The sequence below is a fragment of the Manacus candei genome, unplaced genomic scaffold (genome assembly GCF_025592945.1).
Source record: "Manacus candei isolate 608988 ecotype Guabito, Panama unplaced genomic scaffold, ASM2559294v1 h1tg000014l, whole genome shotgun sequence".
Lineage (NCBI taxonomy): Eukaryota > Metazoa > Chordata > Aves > Passeriformes > Pipridae > Manacus > Manacus candei.
Window position 1 is genome coordinate 60,362,496 of NW_026138062.1, and position 16,754 is coordinate 60,379,249.

The window sequence follows — 16,754 nt, forward strand, 5'->3', positions numbered from 1 at the left end:
GTGGAGTGATACTGGATTAGAGCCTCCAAAAAATCACATCCAGTCTACCCTCCTCAAGGTGCTTAGAGCTTAGAGGAAACCGAAAGCATGCACAAAAGCAACAACAGCTGATGTTGGTGGAAGGGTTTCCAAATGAGGAAGTGAAACACCTTCTCACCAGCAGGCAGTGGTGCATCACTAGAGGTAAAGAATAAGCCCAGCAAAGATGGATTGGAAATGGAGACCGCCACAAAGCAAGAGAAAAGGATGTCCTGCTCGGAGTGCACTGCTTGCCCAAAGCACTCCTTGGACTGAGCTGTAGAGAAGTAAGGGTATATGGAAGGAATGGATAATGGACCCATTCCAGTAATGGGTTGGGAAGCAAGTTTTTCATCAATAAGACTGGATTTTTTACATCTAGCATTCCTAAGGGAGAAGCACGAATGTGCTTGCTTAGGTGTATCATACTAAAGCTTGTATCCTGCACAGTAATAAAATGCACTTTCAGATCCCAGAAGTAGGTAACAGCTGGGTGCTTACGATTATCACTCACACAAGGTGACTGATACTTGAAAGTCTAGTGTCCACGGAACCCCCCCCCACCCCCAAATCTAATAACTTAAAATACCTGACTTTCATATAGTTTCAATTTTAGTAACTATGTTACCACAGCTCAGGATGCCTGAAACCACAAGGTTTTCCAAAATGAGAGTAGTTACCTGTGGTTGGCTAGTGGGAACAGCCCAATTACTATTTTCAGCATAGGGAAAAGTGTTTCAGCTGTAAGAGTTCAGCCTAAGAGCAATTTGTGATGTATGTAGCAACATACCCAGAAGGCACAGCTCACCACTGACATATCTTTCCAACCTAAAAAAATAGCCAAAGAAATAACAAGTTTGCATGCATGCAAGCAAATGATCAGCTGAATGTACCTCGGTCTGAGACTTTACTTTAAAATACACATCCAGACCAATACGAACCCCATTCCACAAATCAGGCTTCCTAGAAATTGTACATTGTCTCTGTGTCACACAGCTGCCATGGAAGATGGCTGCAGAAGGGAAACCAGATAGATTCATACTCAAAGTTATTTGTTTACTGTTGGCTTTTCATTTTACAAAAATATTATGGGTGGAAATCTACTTTGAATATTCACCTGTTTTAGGAGAAATAAATCTAATCTTATGTCCCTCTGTTCACCTAAATAACAACTTTGAATGCTTTCCAAACCCCTTCTTTCTCCTGCTTTCTTGCAAGATTAATTTTTCCAAGTCTACAGGTGCTGAAACTGAAGCACAAATGGATTAATATCCCTGGTTTAGGTATTGCTGGGGCACTAAGAATAATCCATTCTCAGATGTCAAGTGGGTTATTTCTTGGGCTGGAAGTTAGAGCTTCCTGATTCTAACATTTGTGAAAAGGTAGCTGCACTTGCAGAGGAGCACAGTAGGTGTTTCTGGTGACTGTCACTCAATGCCAGTGCAAGTGGCACAGAGCAGGGCCAAAGGACAGAAGACTTATCTCTTGTTTAATTAGACAAGCAAATCTGTAGGTGCACCAGAGGGAACAGAAAATTTTCCTAAAAAATCTGCAGTGTTGTAAGCTTTCCTTGAAACCAAGCTGAGAGAGCTGGGCACTTCCAAGCAGGGATCAGACACTTTGTGGCTCATAGTCAGTCAGAACTAGTTAAAAATGCAGGCACAACGCTCATAATCATCTTTGCTTTACTAATAAGTATTTAGTGACTCCTGTTTTTAAAATGAAGCCATGAAGACTGGGCAGAGCAGTGAAAGAACAAGCCTGCAACACTTACTGGAGTTTACTCACCAAGTTACAGCAGGAAAAAGCAAGGGGTTATTTTTGACTTTCTAATTAAGCTTGTTCTAAAATGCCCCTGGTCACCAGCTGGTGAGGTACACAGAAAGAAAGAAAAAAAAAAACCAAGAAAAAAGGTAATTAAAGAGCCTTTCTTGCCTTGACATTGGATAGCTGTTTTTGGCCTTTAGGTGCATGTTTCCAAATAAAAGGCAGCCCTTCATCATCAGATGAAATTGCAGAAAACAAGACTCACTCTTTCCATCTCCAAAGCTCCCACTGCAGCATTCAACTACCCCCCCTGTGAACATTCAGTCCCAACACAGGGAAACGTAACCTCCATCACCATGACACTCCCAGGAAACCGACACCTATCAACTACCACAGAATAATTAAGGAAGGATAAAAAGACAGCTGCTTTCTTTCTGTTTTTTAATCATGGATCCAGCCCCTTAAGAGATTGCTAGGCTAGAGGAGACTTAAAGAAGATTAGCTTTTTCATTAATGTTGGCGGTGAGGGGACAGTTTCAATAACTTCCACCGGGTATGTTCTTAGCAGTGAGGCAGGCAGCTCGTCCAAATAGTACCTCATTGCATATCTGAGATTATAACTGAGATTAATTTGCAGCCCAGAGAGCAGGGGAGGCTTTACAGATCAATCTTTCTTTTCAGAAAATAATAAAAAAAATAAAAGATTCTAAATGAACTTTTTAATTCTATTTACAACATCACAACAAAAGTAATAAGCTCAAAGTTTATTGGGCAAATCAAACATGCACTTATGACTTGGATGTTTAAGTTTAAAGCTTTTTGTTAACTATGAGAGTTAACAAGTCCCAGGTATAACTCTGTTGAAGCATTTGGTTCTCTCAGAAGTGGCAAACTTGACACAGACTGTTGCACACAACCAGAAACCACAGAAGTACATGCCCATGATAAAACATTCATTTTCACACCACATATTGCGTCATGGAATGGTTTGGGTTGGAAGGGGCCCTAAAGATCCTCTAGTTCCAAACCCCTGCCATGGGCAGGGACACCATTCCCCAGACCAGGTTGCTCCAAGCCCCACCCAACCTGGCCTTGAACGCTACAAGGGATGGGGCATCCACACCTTCTCTGGGCAACATCTTCCAGTGTCTCACCATCCTCACAGTAAAGAATTTCTTCCTAATATCTAATCTAAATCTACTCTCAGTTTGAAGCCATTCCCCCTTGTCCTGTCACTATATGCCCTTGCATAAAAGGACCTCTCCAGCTCTCATCAGTCCTTCTCCAGTTTTTGGACTGATAGCCCTTCAGAGCTGCAATGAAATCATGTTGGCCAGACAATACTTTCAAGGTACCATTTTTACTATGCCAGTGTTATTTCACACTTTTTCCTACAAAGATTTTAAAGCACATATTCTCAAGAATAACCTCTCTTAGAGATGCCACGAGGGAATGCAAGAGAAACTTAAAAGGGTTTCAACCAGGGTAACTTGATAAAATATCAATCCCAAAGATTGGCAGTTTAGATATACTATTCCATCTCTAATTCATCAGAAGCTTTCTTCTGAAAAGTGAGAAAAAAAGAGGATTTTTTTCCCCTTTATGCATCTCCAGCACTTCATGGCTGGGCAGTTACAAACCTGTACGCCCACAAATACTGCAACCAAGATAGGTTAGTAGGAAAAGTACAAGTAAGGGGTGGAAATAACTATAAACCCCCACCTTTGAACACTTTGCATCCACAAAATACCTTCTCTTGCAAATCAGACCTTGTGGAAGGAGAAGGGAAAGGGGCAGACATTAGGAGTACAGTAACCTTCCAAGGGTCTTGTCACTGAGTTTGAATGCTGGTGACTTCGAATGCAAGATCATGGGATTCAAGGACTAGATGCTGTAGCACAACAGCATAAAGTATTTCTAAGTAGCAAAGAGTATTTCTAAGGAGCAAAGTCATTCATCAACAGAATGCACTTTCCATAGAGGGCAGCTGATCACTGTTTAGGGATTACAAATGAAGACTTCACTCCTCTTTTTTTTTTTAATCATTCAAGTATTAAGACCTTAGCACGAGGATGATGTGGCAAAGTTCAACAGCTTTGTTGTTATGCAGGAGGTTGAACTAGGCAAGCAAAATACCTCTAAGCTGTTAGATATGGGAAGGATTTATTGTCCTTTTAGGAATCACAGTTGGATTGAAATGACACAGATGTATCAAGCTTTCCTGACATTCCTTGGAAGCTCTATCCTTTTCAAAGACATAAAATGCAACCCCCTAGGTTTCTATATTACAGGAAGACAGGCTGCTGCTTCTTCTACAAACACAACTTTAGAGTCTCCCGTAGGACAGAAATTTCAGTTGAGTCAGTTTTGAGATGGAGATTGTTTAGGAGAACAGTCAAAAAAAAAACAAAACCAAAAAAGGTAACTGAAAAAAACAGTCTCCCACAGCACACAAATCTCACCACCACCCTTGCAAACAAAAAAAAAAGCTCCACAACTGCCTGTCAACCAGGAGAAAGGACACATATTAAGCACAAACTTAAAAGGACCAGCTTTCCGAAAGAAAAAAAAATTGCCTCTAACTATTTTTAACACACATTCAGAAACCATTGGCATTTTACTTCCAGTGTACAATCAGCACTCAGAGCATATTTATTTCAGAGGCATCTTGCTTCTTGTTGTCTCTGCTGACAGAATGGCATCAGGCATTCTTTGCTCTGTAGCATGGACTAATGATAGTTTGTTGGCACATCTACATTGACTCTTGAAGTAAATAAATAAGAAGTAGTAAAAATATCATCCCCACCTTAACAACCCCCGTTGTGCCAACCAGTTCTCAGGGTGCATGCAGCTGCTGGGTGAAGCTCCTGCACAGCAGTGGTGACACAGAAACTCCCCTCAAAGTACATGTTGTGTGCACAGCAAAGGAAGTGAGGACAAGACAATAACTTTAAAAAAAAACAACCAAACAAACAGAAGAAAACAAACAACCCAGAGAAATTTCAGCATCACCTGGAGAATCAGCATCATTAAAAATGCCATATTAACCATAAGGACAATTCATTTAACGCAATGAAAACTTTATTGAAGGGAAAAAACAGCACTTGCAAAGATTTCACTTCATTACAGAGAAAGTTGTACATTAGGGAAAAAAATATTTATCAAAGTAGAAATAAAACAGTGTAAATACATAGAAAAAGCACAGCAGGAAACAGAATCAGTAACAGTATAAAATATTGTGGAGAATTTCTGAATTTGATTTTTATTTTACAAAACAATTCCACAGCTGTTAGAAAAATTTAGTGGTCACATTAGAGCGAGGCACATGGTTTTAAGAAAATACACCATTTCTGGCCAGCATTTGCTGTGGTTGTAAACATCAGTATTAAGACAAACGTGTTTAAACATCCTCCTCGGTTTTGAGAGTCTACAACAGCACAGTGATCTTACTTTCATGAACATGATTAAGTACCAAAATTAAGTAAGAGCCGTTCTCAGAAATTCGGAGGTTCTTTCAATCTCTGAGCACGCAGCAAGAGAGGACAAGCTTCAAGCACCCACACTGCTCCACAGGCAGTTCTCAGAACACGTGTTTCTGACCACTCATAAGGGACAGTGCCATGAGCCTCCAAAGGCATTGCACAGCGGCTGCATCCACCCACAAGTTATGACAGATTCAAGCCTGTCATCCCGTTCCTAGCTGGAAGCCATCCTGTAGTAGTCTCCAGTCTCCCCCCAGTTTGCATATTCACCTACAGAGCCTAAAACACTCTCTTTTTTAAAATGTGATTTCTGAAAAGACTTTCAACTTGGTGGAGAAAATATTTCTTGGTTTTTTGTAACAGCTCATGAACAATCTCATTACTGTAAATACTAAATGAGATGAAATTGTTCACATCATCCGTGTAGAATCATCTCAGATAGTACCAGCATTCACAGTGGACTTCATCACACAAAACAGAGCAAAACTTCGAAGTAGTGAAAAAAAATCCCACATTTCGATGTATAGAGTCTCAGATGACTACCACCCTTCCCATTTCCACTTCTACTACAGCTGGAAAGTCAGCTGATCCCAGATAAACATATTTCTTGCTAGAACTGTATGCTAAGGCTGCTTGGTTCAGGTTATGATACCTGTACTGCAAATAAAAAAGTGGACAAGTTGATCAACAGTGAGGTTAGGCAAAAAGCACTTTCTGGTAGAATACCAAATCCTACTGGGATAGGCACCCAATGTCATACAAGTTTCTTTAGAGAAGTCAGCCTTGAGTTAAGTGCTGTAGGCAACTGAGCAAGGACTTTGGGAAGGAAGGAGCTTTGTGATTTAAACCACAAACATCTCTATTTGCAATAGACTGCTGACAACAAACATTCCTGCACTGAATGACATTAAGATAGAAAGCTTCAGAAATGCCCACCACGCTTCCTGCCAAGCGGATAACCAAAGCTGATGATAGTAAAACTTAACACAAAGTAGTTTTAATGACCAAAAAAAAAAAAAAAAGGTTTAATGGTATTATCTAAGTCAGATTGAAAACTAGTCAAGAGGGAACATTCATATACTAGTTTACTCCCTGGTTATGTAAAAATCATATAAAATAAAGTACTTTATTAAAGTGGAAATTTCTTTTGCTGTTAAACTTGGCAACAGCCTGAACACAACCACTTACAAGGGAATAAGAATCTAAAGAGTTTTGTTCTGATAGAGCTATTTTAAATCGAAACTGCTTGTAGATGAAGCAACAAACCCTGAGTATGTTTCACATACTGGCAAGAATACAGCAAATCTGTGCTACCATCTGACCTTCACAGTAACGGAGCACAACACCAAAGGGCAATAAAAACCCTAGTGGCACTATGGTGATCCTTGTGTCTTTGCCATCTTTCCTTGGTCTCACTTCCTTTAAGGGCACAATTGCTTAGTCTCATGTGCTATGCAGTCAAATAAAGATTTGTTCTTCTCTCTTATTCAATAAAGGCTGTGGAACTGGAATTACAGTTTTAAAAATGATAGGACGGGGGAGAGGAAGAAAGAAAAAATTAATTTAAGTTTACCTGCTATCTATTGGTAGTTTCATAAATTTCCTACTTCTAAATAGCTGTATTCACAACAGCCAGCTCAAAGGTTCCACTTAGCCAATATGCAAGTTGAAAAAATAACATTCAGCATACCCAATTCTACTGTTCTTCTAGAGGAATTGCTAGAGTCAGGCTACCACAATCCTACCCAAGCTAGCCGAGGAATAAGAGAAAGGCTTTTACTCCTTCTAATGTGAAGAAATAAAAAAAAAAAGAACCCCAGAAGTCAAGTTCCATTAACCTGGACTGATGATCCCAATTAACATAACTTTCCTGGAAAGGGGAAGCAGAAACAATGTACTAGTAGCTTTTTTCAGGAACACCCAAAAATTAAAGAAATATTGGAATGTAAAAGGCATTAGGGTTGCATTTCAATTTCCCCTATACAAAGGAATTCTGTAAACATTATCAAAGTTCTAAGAAAAGACTAACACATGTCCTTTGACAGATGTAAATAGGTTTTGAACTTACTCTGTGACAAAACACATCAGTTTAGATACTTGTCTGAGATAAGTCAGGGAAAAGAAGTATCAGTTTTCTTTAATTCCCAGTCTCCCTTGTGCAATTAACCAGTTCTACTTTTCAAGAAGAGTAATAGTCAACCTAGTTATTTCAACACTAACTTCTAAGTCCTGGAGGAGAAGAAAAGCACTAGGATATAGCACTTGAACCTGTATAACTAATTTATCCCAACATCAGTGCTATGTTTTCAAGGTGGTATTTTCCATTCAAATGTCTTTGTAACAGTAATTCTGGCCAGCTGGAATTCACAGAAAGGTTGTTAAAATTTCCCTTTCATACTATCTGCCAAAGGGAATCCTTTTTTTTTTTAGAGAATTCTAACAGTTGGATGATACTGTGCTTTATAGATTATCAGAAGGACAATTAAATTTAAGATTTTGGATTAACTCAGATTTTAGTAACTTTCTGAAAGCCACAGAATATCTGCCTTCACTGTGGGGTTATTATTCATTGCCAAGTAGATCTAAGTTTTTCCTACACTAAAATCTTTGTGGTACAAGTCAGGGACATACTTGCCATGCAAACATGATGCTTTCAAATGACTAAACTCTGGGCAGATGGAGCAAGAGAGGCTTCAGTTCCTACCAGAGTCCACGGGATAATCATAATCTTACACACTGACTCCAGGAAGACAGTTTGGTCAGAGGAAAGGTGAAAGCAGTTAAACAGTACCTCACAGAGGAGAAGCAGGAATTTGTGCTCAGATATTAAACAACTGACCACTGCAATGGTTTGGGAGTAAATGATTATATGTAGCTCAGAAGATAAAGAGAGTGGCCTTGGAATTTGGATACTGACTGCTCAGCATTTGTTAGGAGCTAGCAGCTAGATTGTTACACACTTTCTTTGCTAAGACAGGCAGTAGAAAATCATACTTTCTCCTCAAAGCAGAGGAAGTTCACTAGTGTGTGCCAGAGTTTTAGAAGAAACTGATCCCACTTACAAAAAAAAGAAATGTTGGAGTTTTAATCTATTTACATTTCAGAAGAAAATGCATTCTCCCTTGCCCAAGTTGCTTAACCAACAGCCCACATCCACCTTATCACAGTTTGTCCTTTGAGGAAGGACATAAATAAAATCTCTCTTTGCTTGCCTACCATGCCCTCAGCTTTGCACTGCTTCCATGCTACAGCTGAGGGAGAAGAGAAGCACCTTCAGCTTTGTGTGAATAATTTCAGCTTCCTACTTTGTACATACTGTACATACTGTACTGTACATACTGCTTACATTTAGCTGTAAGCAAGACAAAGAACTCAGGTTCCTGGCAGCTGAAAAAATCAATTAACCTTATTTTACAAGGGCATTTCCTACAGGAACAAGTTTTTACAGATGAAAATATCCCTTTCACATATTTTAAGGAAATACCATCAATACAGACTGAAAATTAAATACTTCATTAAAGATGCAAACATTTCATGGTTAGTCCCAAACAGTCTCTGACTTTATAATTAAATCTTTTAGAAGTCTCATAAACCTAACATTTTGCCAGGGAGACACGAAAAGAAAGAATACCAATATTCCATTATCCAAGGCAAACAGCACAAAGATTAAGTAACATAAGGCTATTTAAAAAAAACCCAAGTTGTCAGTAAGAAATCAATTTGCAACTGATTTCTTTTTCTTGAAAAATAAATCATCTAGACTGCCATAGTCCCAACAGAGCCAAGGTCTTCATTTTACAGACTTCATGTATTACTTTGAAATATTTGCAAAACCAAATACATGAATTTACTTAAGAGTTATCATAGCAAATTTTGGATTTCTGCCCAGTTCTTCTGCCAGACTGAATTTCATTTGATCACAAGCACCCTGTGATCAAGACACCATTGCTTACAAACCCAAGCAATTGCATACACTGGATGTAGCACAAGGAGCTTCTAACAACGAGCTGCAAGGCATGTGCTTAAGAAGTAGGAAACTACACAACACGGTGATCTTAACATAGTTCTACCTAGAACTTCCTAGAACTTTGTGAAGCATCTGGTATTCCTGTTAGGACAGACAGACCGAAACACATTTCTTCACAGCATCCCTACAGGCAGAAGAAAGAAAAAAAAAACAACAGTCACCTCAGTTATGCCACTTGATGAGACTCAATCCATGCTGCCCATCACACTGACACTGAGGGTTGTAAAGATCAGCTGGCCATGGGTTAATTGCACAACATAATTTGCATGACTACACAAATACCTTAGAGACAAGTGGGTCTGCTCACTGCCCACCTGCCCACTCACAGAGGAAAGGACACCTGCAAGGCTGTACGGAGGCACTGAAGGCCTCAGTGGGGCTGATGGGGCAGGAGAGAGAACTGTATGCTCAAACACAACAGTGCTCATGGGGGAGAATGGGAAAAAAAGGTACACAGAAGAATACTCTTGTTTAGTAGCATTTGAACCAACATTTAGGCATTCCAAAGGCAAGCCTTATGGTCACAGCATGTGGTCAGCAGATTCACATATTTTTTTACTTGTGTTCTCCCACTAGAGAAGTTGCTTAGTTTTCTTTTCAGATTTAACTACATGGATTTCCTACACCAGGGAAAATCTTCTAAAGCCACGTATTACAATGCTCCTATAAAGTAATTTTCTGTATGATTAATTAAACAATGAAAATTAAGAGAGTAGGGAAGCTTACCTTGCATATGGTATGAAGGAAATGCTGTACCTAAGAAGAAATATTTTGAAAGTTACTCTTCATGTCAGATTTTATTAGTCACAAACAAGAACAACCCTTCTGATACTCTGAATTAAAAGATACACAATTAAAACGAAGCTTTGAGTTTGTGAGCAACAGGAATAAGTATCCTTGCAAGTCATCTCAGCCCAGCCAGGCTGTGAAACACTATGGCAAAATAGCAGGGCATGTTGTGGAAGCATTTTAAACACAGCTCTCCTGCATTCAATATTCTTCATGCTCCAAGACCTACAGGCAGGCAAGATTAGTCTTGAAGGCTGGCTATGTGTTCATATCAGTTTGTGCACTACTTCAGTGACCTTGCACAGAGCATATGTTAACATGAAGAACACTGACAATTTGATTGGCATAGCTGGGTCTCCAGACAAATTCAGGAGAGTGTAAAGGAGGAATACCAGGTAGTAAGCAACAAATTGATTTAAAAGGGAAAGAAAAAAACAGTTTTACTTCAAGCTCACAGAAATTAAACATGTTCAAAGGAACTTCTTCAGAAATGGAGCCCCAAACTCCATCTGCAAAGCCTCTGAAGTGGTGTGAGAGATCAAAAAGTGGGAACAGGTCAGCTCCTCACTGATGCATTGTCTAGAATCTAGGGGAATGACAAGGTAAAAATTTTCCTTCCCTCTAACTCATGCAAGGTCAAAATCCACTCAGCTACTAATGTTAGGTGCATATAAAGTGGAGCACGTGGGGAGGAAATCACTTACCATGCCATGGCAAAGAACTGTAAGATGCAGAAAAGAAGCGCGAGTCCTGCCTTGCGCCACTGAAGGAAGAGAGAAGGAGGGAGGAGGGGAGAAACATAGCAGAGACAACAGTGTAAGAATCTTATTTTCAAAATATACTCCAGTTATATTAACTCCATATATATATATATATATACATATAGGACTCAGGTACTCACCCAGAAAGCAGAACACAGTGTTAGTACGAGGCACAACTAGAAGAAAACAAACAATTTCTGTTAAACATAGAAACAACTCCAGTTTTTATAGATACTGTAACACTGTAACAGGTTCCTTCACAAGACAGGAAGGGATTACATAGTTTCATAGTTTTATCCAATCCTGCATAAGAGTTCCTTGCATTTAAAATGATCTTGCTACTACTTTTCTGAAGCGAATTAAAGCAATTACAAAATATCACCTGGTATCTCCAGAAAATAATTTTGTGGCTGCAAAGGAACATCAGTGGGTCCCTACTTCATCCCACACACTTCTTGGAGTCGTAGGCACACACCACACTTCATCATTTTGCATGAGTAAGACTAGAGTTGTACCTGAAGAGTCTTTCTGCCTCTGCACATGCCACATTTCCTGATGATTACATGGTTACCATGGGGTTAAAGTTGAGTCATTACTTAATGTTTACCAACTAAAACTATGATACACTTTCAAGAACTTTGGGCTATTGCTTAGTAGCTCACCTGTTTATATATATGAAGTCCAGTACATTCATTCAAACCAGTGTTTTTTCTTTTTTCAGAGTTGCACTGTGTCTTTCTTTACTACAGTTAAAATCTTGGGGGGGGGCATTAGGCCACTTTGGATTATTTTCTGCTTTAACCCTCAGTTTAAACGGAAGCCTCCTATTAGTTAAAGTTTTGGTTTTCAATTTAAGACACAACAGCTCATTTAGCTATGGCAGATGCTGGTAATTCATCTTCCTTCATCAATATGTAACAGGCTTAGATACGCGTGTACCACTGTGGTACTAGAGATTATAATGTGCATTTTTCTGCTTGAGTGGGAAAAGCAAAGATATAGTACTGCGTATTCAAGACAGTAACACATGCATTTTTAAAGAAATCATACACTTCACCTCAACCATGATAACTGACTTTAAATGTAATTTTTCCATTAGTTTTAAGGTGGTGATTTTTATATTGGTCTAAATACTGCATCATACATCTAACAACTGGCTTTATTCCAGTGAACAACATTCCAGGCATTCTCCTGACTTCAGGCATCCTGAATGCATACAAAACACATACACCACACAGTAAGCTTCTTGCTTGGATCTGCAAGCATGCACAATTTCTCAAGCTCTGCAGCGTTTCAGGATGTTTAAAGAGAAATTAGGAAGTGCTGATGCCAAGCAAACACTCTGAAGACATTCAGACTGAAAACGGGAGGACAGACTCATGCAAGTTATACCACCTTCCAGACTTTAGACTCACCAAGAGAAAATGGGAAAGTTGCAGAGACAAAAAAACATTCACTTTTAGGTATGGAACTTAGCAGCAACTTCCAGGCATAGACACACACGCAGTAGGTTTGGTACAATTTCCATCTTCTGAAAATAAAAATAATTCTAAGGGCTGACTTCAGCTAAACACTGAATTTGCAATTTCATTCTGTCATACAAGTTTCAAAACCTGAAGTTATCAGCCAGCTGGGATGATGCCTGCATTTTTAATGCAAGGTGACCACAGCATAGAGTTCCCTCTGTTGCTTTGTCAGCAATAGATGATTCTATCAAGGTAGAAATACCTACATGGTTCTTTAAAGCAAATCAGATAGAATATAAAAAAGACAAAATAATGAAAACCAAAATATCTAACTACGTCCGTAGGACTAGTTTCCCATCTTTCATTTTTTAGGAAATGTGTAAATACGATGTTGTGACTTCAAGCACCCTAAAAAAGCACATGCATGGTACACACACACCAGCCACAGACCCTTAATGCCCATTTAGCACAACAATCTGGCTTAATCTCAGTCTTTTCAGTGGTTTTCTGGTGCTACACTCACCTTTCCACTATAGCCGATTTGCAGGGTGTTTGATGCTTTAAGAAAAGGAAAAAAAAAATAAAAGAAAACACCACCCACAAACACAACCTGAGACTCAATTAGATCAATGTATATGAAAAGACTTTACAGTGAAAATTTTTCACAAGTTTTCATGAGTTAAACTGACTCCTTTGATACTTACTAGCATAACAATAGTAGCAATCAAACGTGTAGGTTCAAACATCCTTTTTAATTGTTTCATTGGTCCCATAAGAAAAAGAGTGCTGTGAAAAATAAACCAGGATGAACACAGAGGTAAGAAAGGCAAAAGTGAAACTAGGTAAGAATAAACTCTGTTGTCATGCAGAACATAATTACACTATGGAATATATGAGACAAAATCCGTTCCTGCTTTTTTTTCTGCAGAGTATTTCAAATATTATTCACACTTGTTCAGTTAAAATCAACATAAGCAGAGCAGAACTGTCAAGTTAGTAGCATAGGTCAAGGTCAGCTCCAGTTAGATCATTCTTGACAGATGCTTTTTTCAACCTGTTTTTCAAAAATGCTTTTTAAATCTGCTTTTCAAGAACGCCATCCACAGAGGTTCTGCATGGATTGCCAGGTAATCCAGCTCAATTCCCCTATATAAAGGATTGTTTTCAGGCCTGGATCCATTCTGTGATCCCTTACGAGAACTGCAGCCCTCATTTAGGGCCCTGGTGATGGATACTGTATGAATTATACAACGTGAAAGTTTTATCTAAAGTGATATTCCTGTCTCATATACTATGTTATTCTGCCTCATCAGTATATTACTTCCAATTCCATTATTTACACTTTCTAACATCATGCTAAGTTTCCTCAATCACAGAAGGTTGTATCTGTCACAAATCTGTGGAGCTATGTTTCAGGAACCTTGAAGTCCTAACAAATATGCCTGCCCTGACAGACAAGACTGCCTCAAATATATTCACCAAAACACACAGAACATTACCAAATGCAAAATGGAGAATTATTTTTAAATTGAGAAGGAGGAACCAACAAAATCCAAAAACCTCAATGCTCTAAGTGTAAGTTTGATTCTCCTTTACTGATGAGTAACTTCTACCTTGAATGCATTACTAATAACAACAAAGAAAATTAAAATTTCCTTTACCTTTTCAGGGCACCACTGGGAAAATTGTGTTCTTTAAAATTCAACAAGAAAATTACCTACAAAAGCAAATCTCAGGCAAACGCAACAGCTTCTACCACTTATTAACACTTATGCACTATCATTCTGCTTTTGTTTCTCATCTTTATTATGGAACTAAATTATAAAGATTGTTACCTCCCAATAGACGCAATATTCCCCAGAGTATAAAACACTGCAAAGAGAATCAGCCCTTTCTTTGGTATCCATAGCAGACAACTACCCTAAAAAGGAACATTAGAGAGACGGGGGGTGGAAATTAATAGCTTTGAAATTGAAAAAGAAATATATCCCAGAAATATCACATCACAAAAGAAACTTAAAAAAACCCCAACCTTAAACCTAAATGGCAGAATCACACATATAAAAGTAAATCGCATTTATTAGCATTTTTGTTAAGACTTAGTGTATCTAACTGGAACCGAGTCAGACGTCTCCTCAGAGACTCAGAAAAATCAAGCAACGGCACAGAGCAAGGCTGCAATCACCTGGGCTCCTGAAACTCAAATACTGGAGAGATCTGGCAAAAAGTCCTTACCAAGACCGAGCACAGGCATCCTATAGCAAAACACGCAACGAAGCCTTTCACTCGGGTGCCCCAGCCTAAAGAAGTTGAATCAATAACCTGGAAACGAGGAGAAAAATAAAAGCGAAACTTATTTACTAGTAGACCTCGCCTCCTGTCAAGTGTTCAAACTTCCTCTCGGACGCCGAGCTGTGTCCTATTCCGGCTCCCTCTCCCGCGGCCCGCGGGAGGCGCGGGGGATGCGGCGGGACCGCCACCCGCGCTGGGGACCCGGGGGGTCCCCGCAGGGCTGAGGGGACGGGGGGGGGACCGCCCGTCCTCCCGCCCACGCCGGGATCGCCGGCACCGGCAACTTTTCCGCTGGGGCTGTTCCGCCAGCTCTCCAAACCAACCGGGGAGGGGTTGTTTGGGTGCCCCCGTAGCCCCCCGGCGGTACCTCGGCCAGGCCGCTCGGCTCCTCCGCGTCGCGGCCGCTCAGCACCCGCTTCAGCTTGTCCATGGCTCGGCTCCGCTCCCCGCCCGGCCAGCCCGGCTGCCCTGCCCTTCCCTTCCCTTCCCCTCCCTTCCCCTCCCCAGGGACTACCAGCTCCGGCAGGCACCGCGCCCACCTGCGCTCCCAGGTACGGGAAGGCCGCCGGGGCGGCGCGCGGGCTGACGGGGGATGTAGTCCGGACGTGGCTGTATCCCATCTCCTCCCATCCCTTTCGCGTCCATTACTCGGCAATAGCAAAGCTCATAGAAACCGTGACACAGACTTCATTTCGCCCCCACGGCTGTGGCTCTTACCCTGGTCTGAAAGAGTCTCCACTTTATTTTCGTAACTAGCCAGAGCGGTCTCCTGCCAAAGGCACGTGGATGCAACATCTTACTAGCAGGCAAAATTCAGCATCACAAGTGGTTATTTCAGTTTATTTTGCTCAGTTAAAAACAAAATTATAAAACATTTGGTACATTTTAGTTCGCAACATACAAGAAACAATATAAACTGCCACATTAGACTCGCCACAAAACAGCTGGAGAATCCCCCCCTGCTCCCTCCCCCTAAAAGTGGTACCCTCCAAAGTGGTACTTTTCTGTGGAAATTTTGTGCCAGCAGGCTTGTGGTACACCAGCTTATGCTGCTGCTTCTTGGTAATCTGTGTGGCATAAGAAAGTCACAAAGTGCTCCAATTTTGAACTTGTAGTAACTGTAACTTCCTAAACATGTTCCTGTAATTTCCCCAATACATGTGGTTCCACTTAAATGCACCCAAAATAGATGGATATCACAAATCTACATAGTCAGGATACAAGCCCATTCAATAAAACTGTATCAAAAGGTCACAGATTAGAGTGTATGATGGACAAGATAAAATACACAGTATAAGCTAAACATGCAGAGTGCCCTTTTCAGTGCTTGCTGTCCACTCTGTGGGTTTTCCCCCCAACACGTTTTAGCCCAACGGAGCTTACATTAGCATCACTGACCAAACCCGAATCACAGTTTTAATTAATTAATGCAGATACAGTTTCCTTCATGCTAGCACTACATGAGCTCTGCTCTCAGTCATTACCAGCTTTAAAGTGTGTTTTTATAAGCTTTAAGGCATGTAAAATAATATATGCTTAGAGTAAAAGAAGTGCCATGATTTACTTCTACTAGAAAAATACCTCTTCACCCCCATTTGCTGTTCCCTTCCTTTTCACTCTCTCCCCGTACTCCTCTATCACTGGAGCAGACCCAAATCATCTTCTATTACCAAATGAATTTTAATCACTTCCATGCTGCATTTATTTGCAGCCCCCTTCTTTACCCTGACATCAAAATCTTTAGGAAACAATGCTGGAAGATGAAAAAATGCCAACAGAATATAGGACTGTAAGAGGGAATATAGAGGATCTCACCTCTATTTCAAAGTGGCCATAAATTCAGTCACACAGACCATGTCTGGGTGACAATTTCTTTCAGAGACTGCTTAATTTCAGTTTTCTTCACTCATTTTATCCTATGGACCATAAGATATTTTGCAGTAATCCTTTCCAAAGGATTCCAAAGATAAGGCTGAAGGTGTATTCAGAAAAAAAAAAAAATTCTAATCAATAACTTTTTACAAACTAATCCCCACAGACTCTCTGTGAGGTAGGCATATATTAACTCTCATTTTTACATACAGGGAACAGAGGCACAGAGAAGTGTCTTCCCTGTAGTTGGAGTAAATCAGTGACACAGGACACCAAGAAA

The 16,754-nt window shown here is 40.1% G+C and overlaps 2 protein-coding genes across 6 annotated transcripts in view; both read right to left on the reverse strand.

Annotated features, from left to right (window-relative positions):
• TBX19 (T-box transcription factor 19) overlaps positions 1–13,065 on the reverse strand; it is a 46,141-nt gene extending 33,076 nt beyond the window's left edge. For all 5 annotated transcript variants that reach the window (XM_051781014.1, XM_051781020.1, XM_051781015.1 and 2 more), the window contains exons 1-4: positions 13,015–13,065; positions 10,985–11,020; positions 10,788–10,846; positions 10,021–10,050 (exon numbers count right to left, since the gene is read on the reverse strand). In XM_051781014.1, the coding sequence (XP_051636974.1) occupies positions 10,021–10,050; positions 10,788–10,790 (33 nt within the window). In that variant the 5' untranslated portion in view covers positions 10,791–10,846; positions 10,985–11,020; positions 13,015–13,065. The remainder of the gene's footprint in view (positions 1–10,020; positions 10,051–10,787; positions 10,847–10,984; positions 11,021–13,014) is intronic.
• SFT2D2 (SFT2 domain containing 2) lies at positions 4,849–15,080 on the reverse strand. Its single transcript, XM_051781086.1, has 8 exons — positions 14,970–15,080; positions 14,546–14,632; positions 14,146–14,231; positions 13,015–13,096; positions 10,985–11,020; positions 10,788–10,846; positions 10,021–10,050; positions 4,849–9,418 (listed from the first exon to the last, which is right to left on the reverse strand). The coding sequence occupies exons 1-8, from the start codon at positions 15,030–15,032 to the stop codon at positions 9,379–9,381; spliced, it is 483 nt and encodes a 160-aa protein (XP_051637046.1). The 5' UTR covers positions 15,033–15,080; the 3' UTR covers positions 4,849–9,378.
• Positions 15,081–16,754: the final 1,674 nt, after the last annotated feature.

Coding starts and splice junctions, on each gene's coding strand:
- SFT2D2 (XM_051781086.1), bottom strand. CDS start 15,032: ATGGACAAGCTGAAGCGGGTGCTGAGCGGCCGCGACGCGGAGGAGCCG. Junction 13,097..14,145: donor AATATTGCGTCTATTGGGAG/GTAACAATCTTT, acceptor TATTTTTCACAG/CACTCTTTTTCTTATGGGAC. Junction 10,051..10,787: donor CAGTTCTTTGCCATGGCATG/GTAAGTGATTTC, acceptor ATTTCTTCTTAG/GTACAGCATTTCCTTCATAC.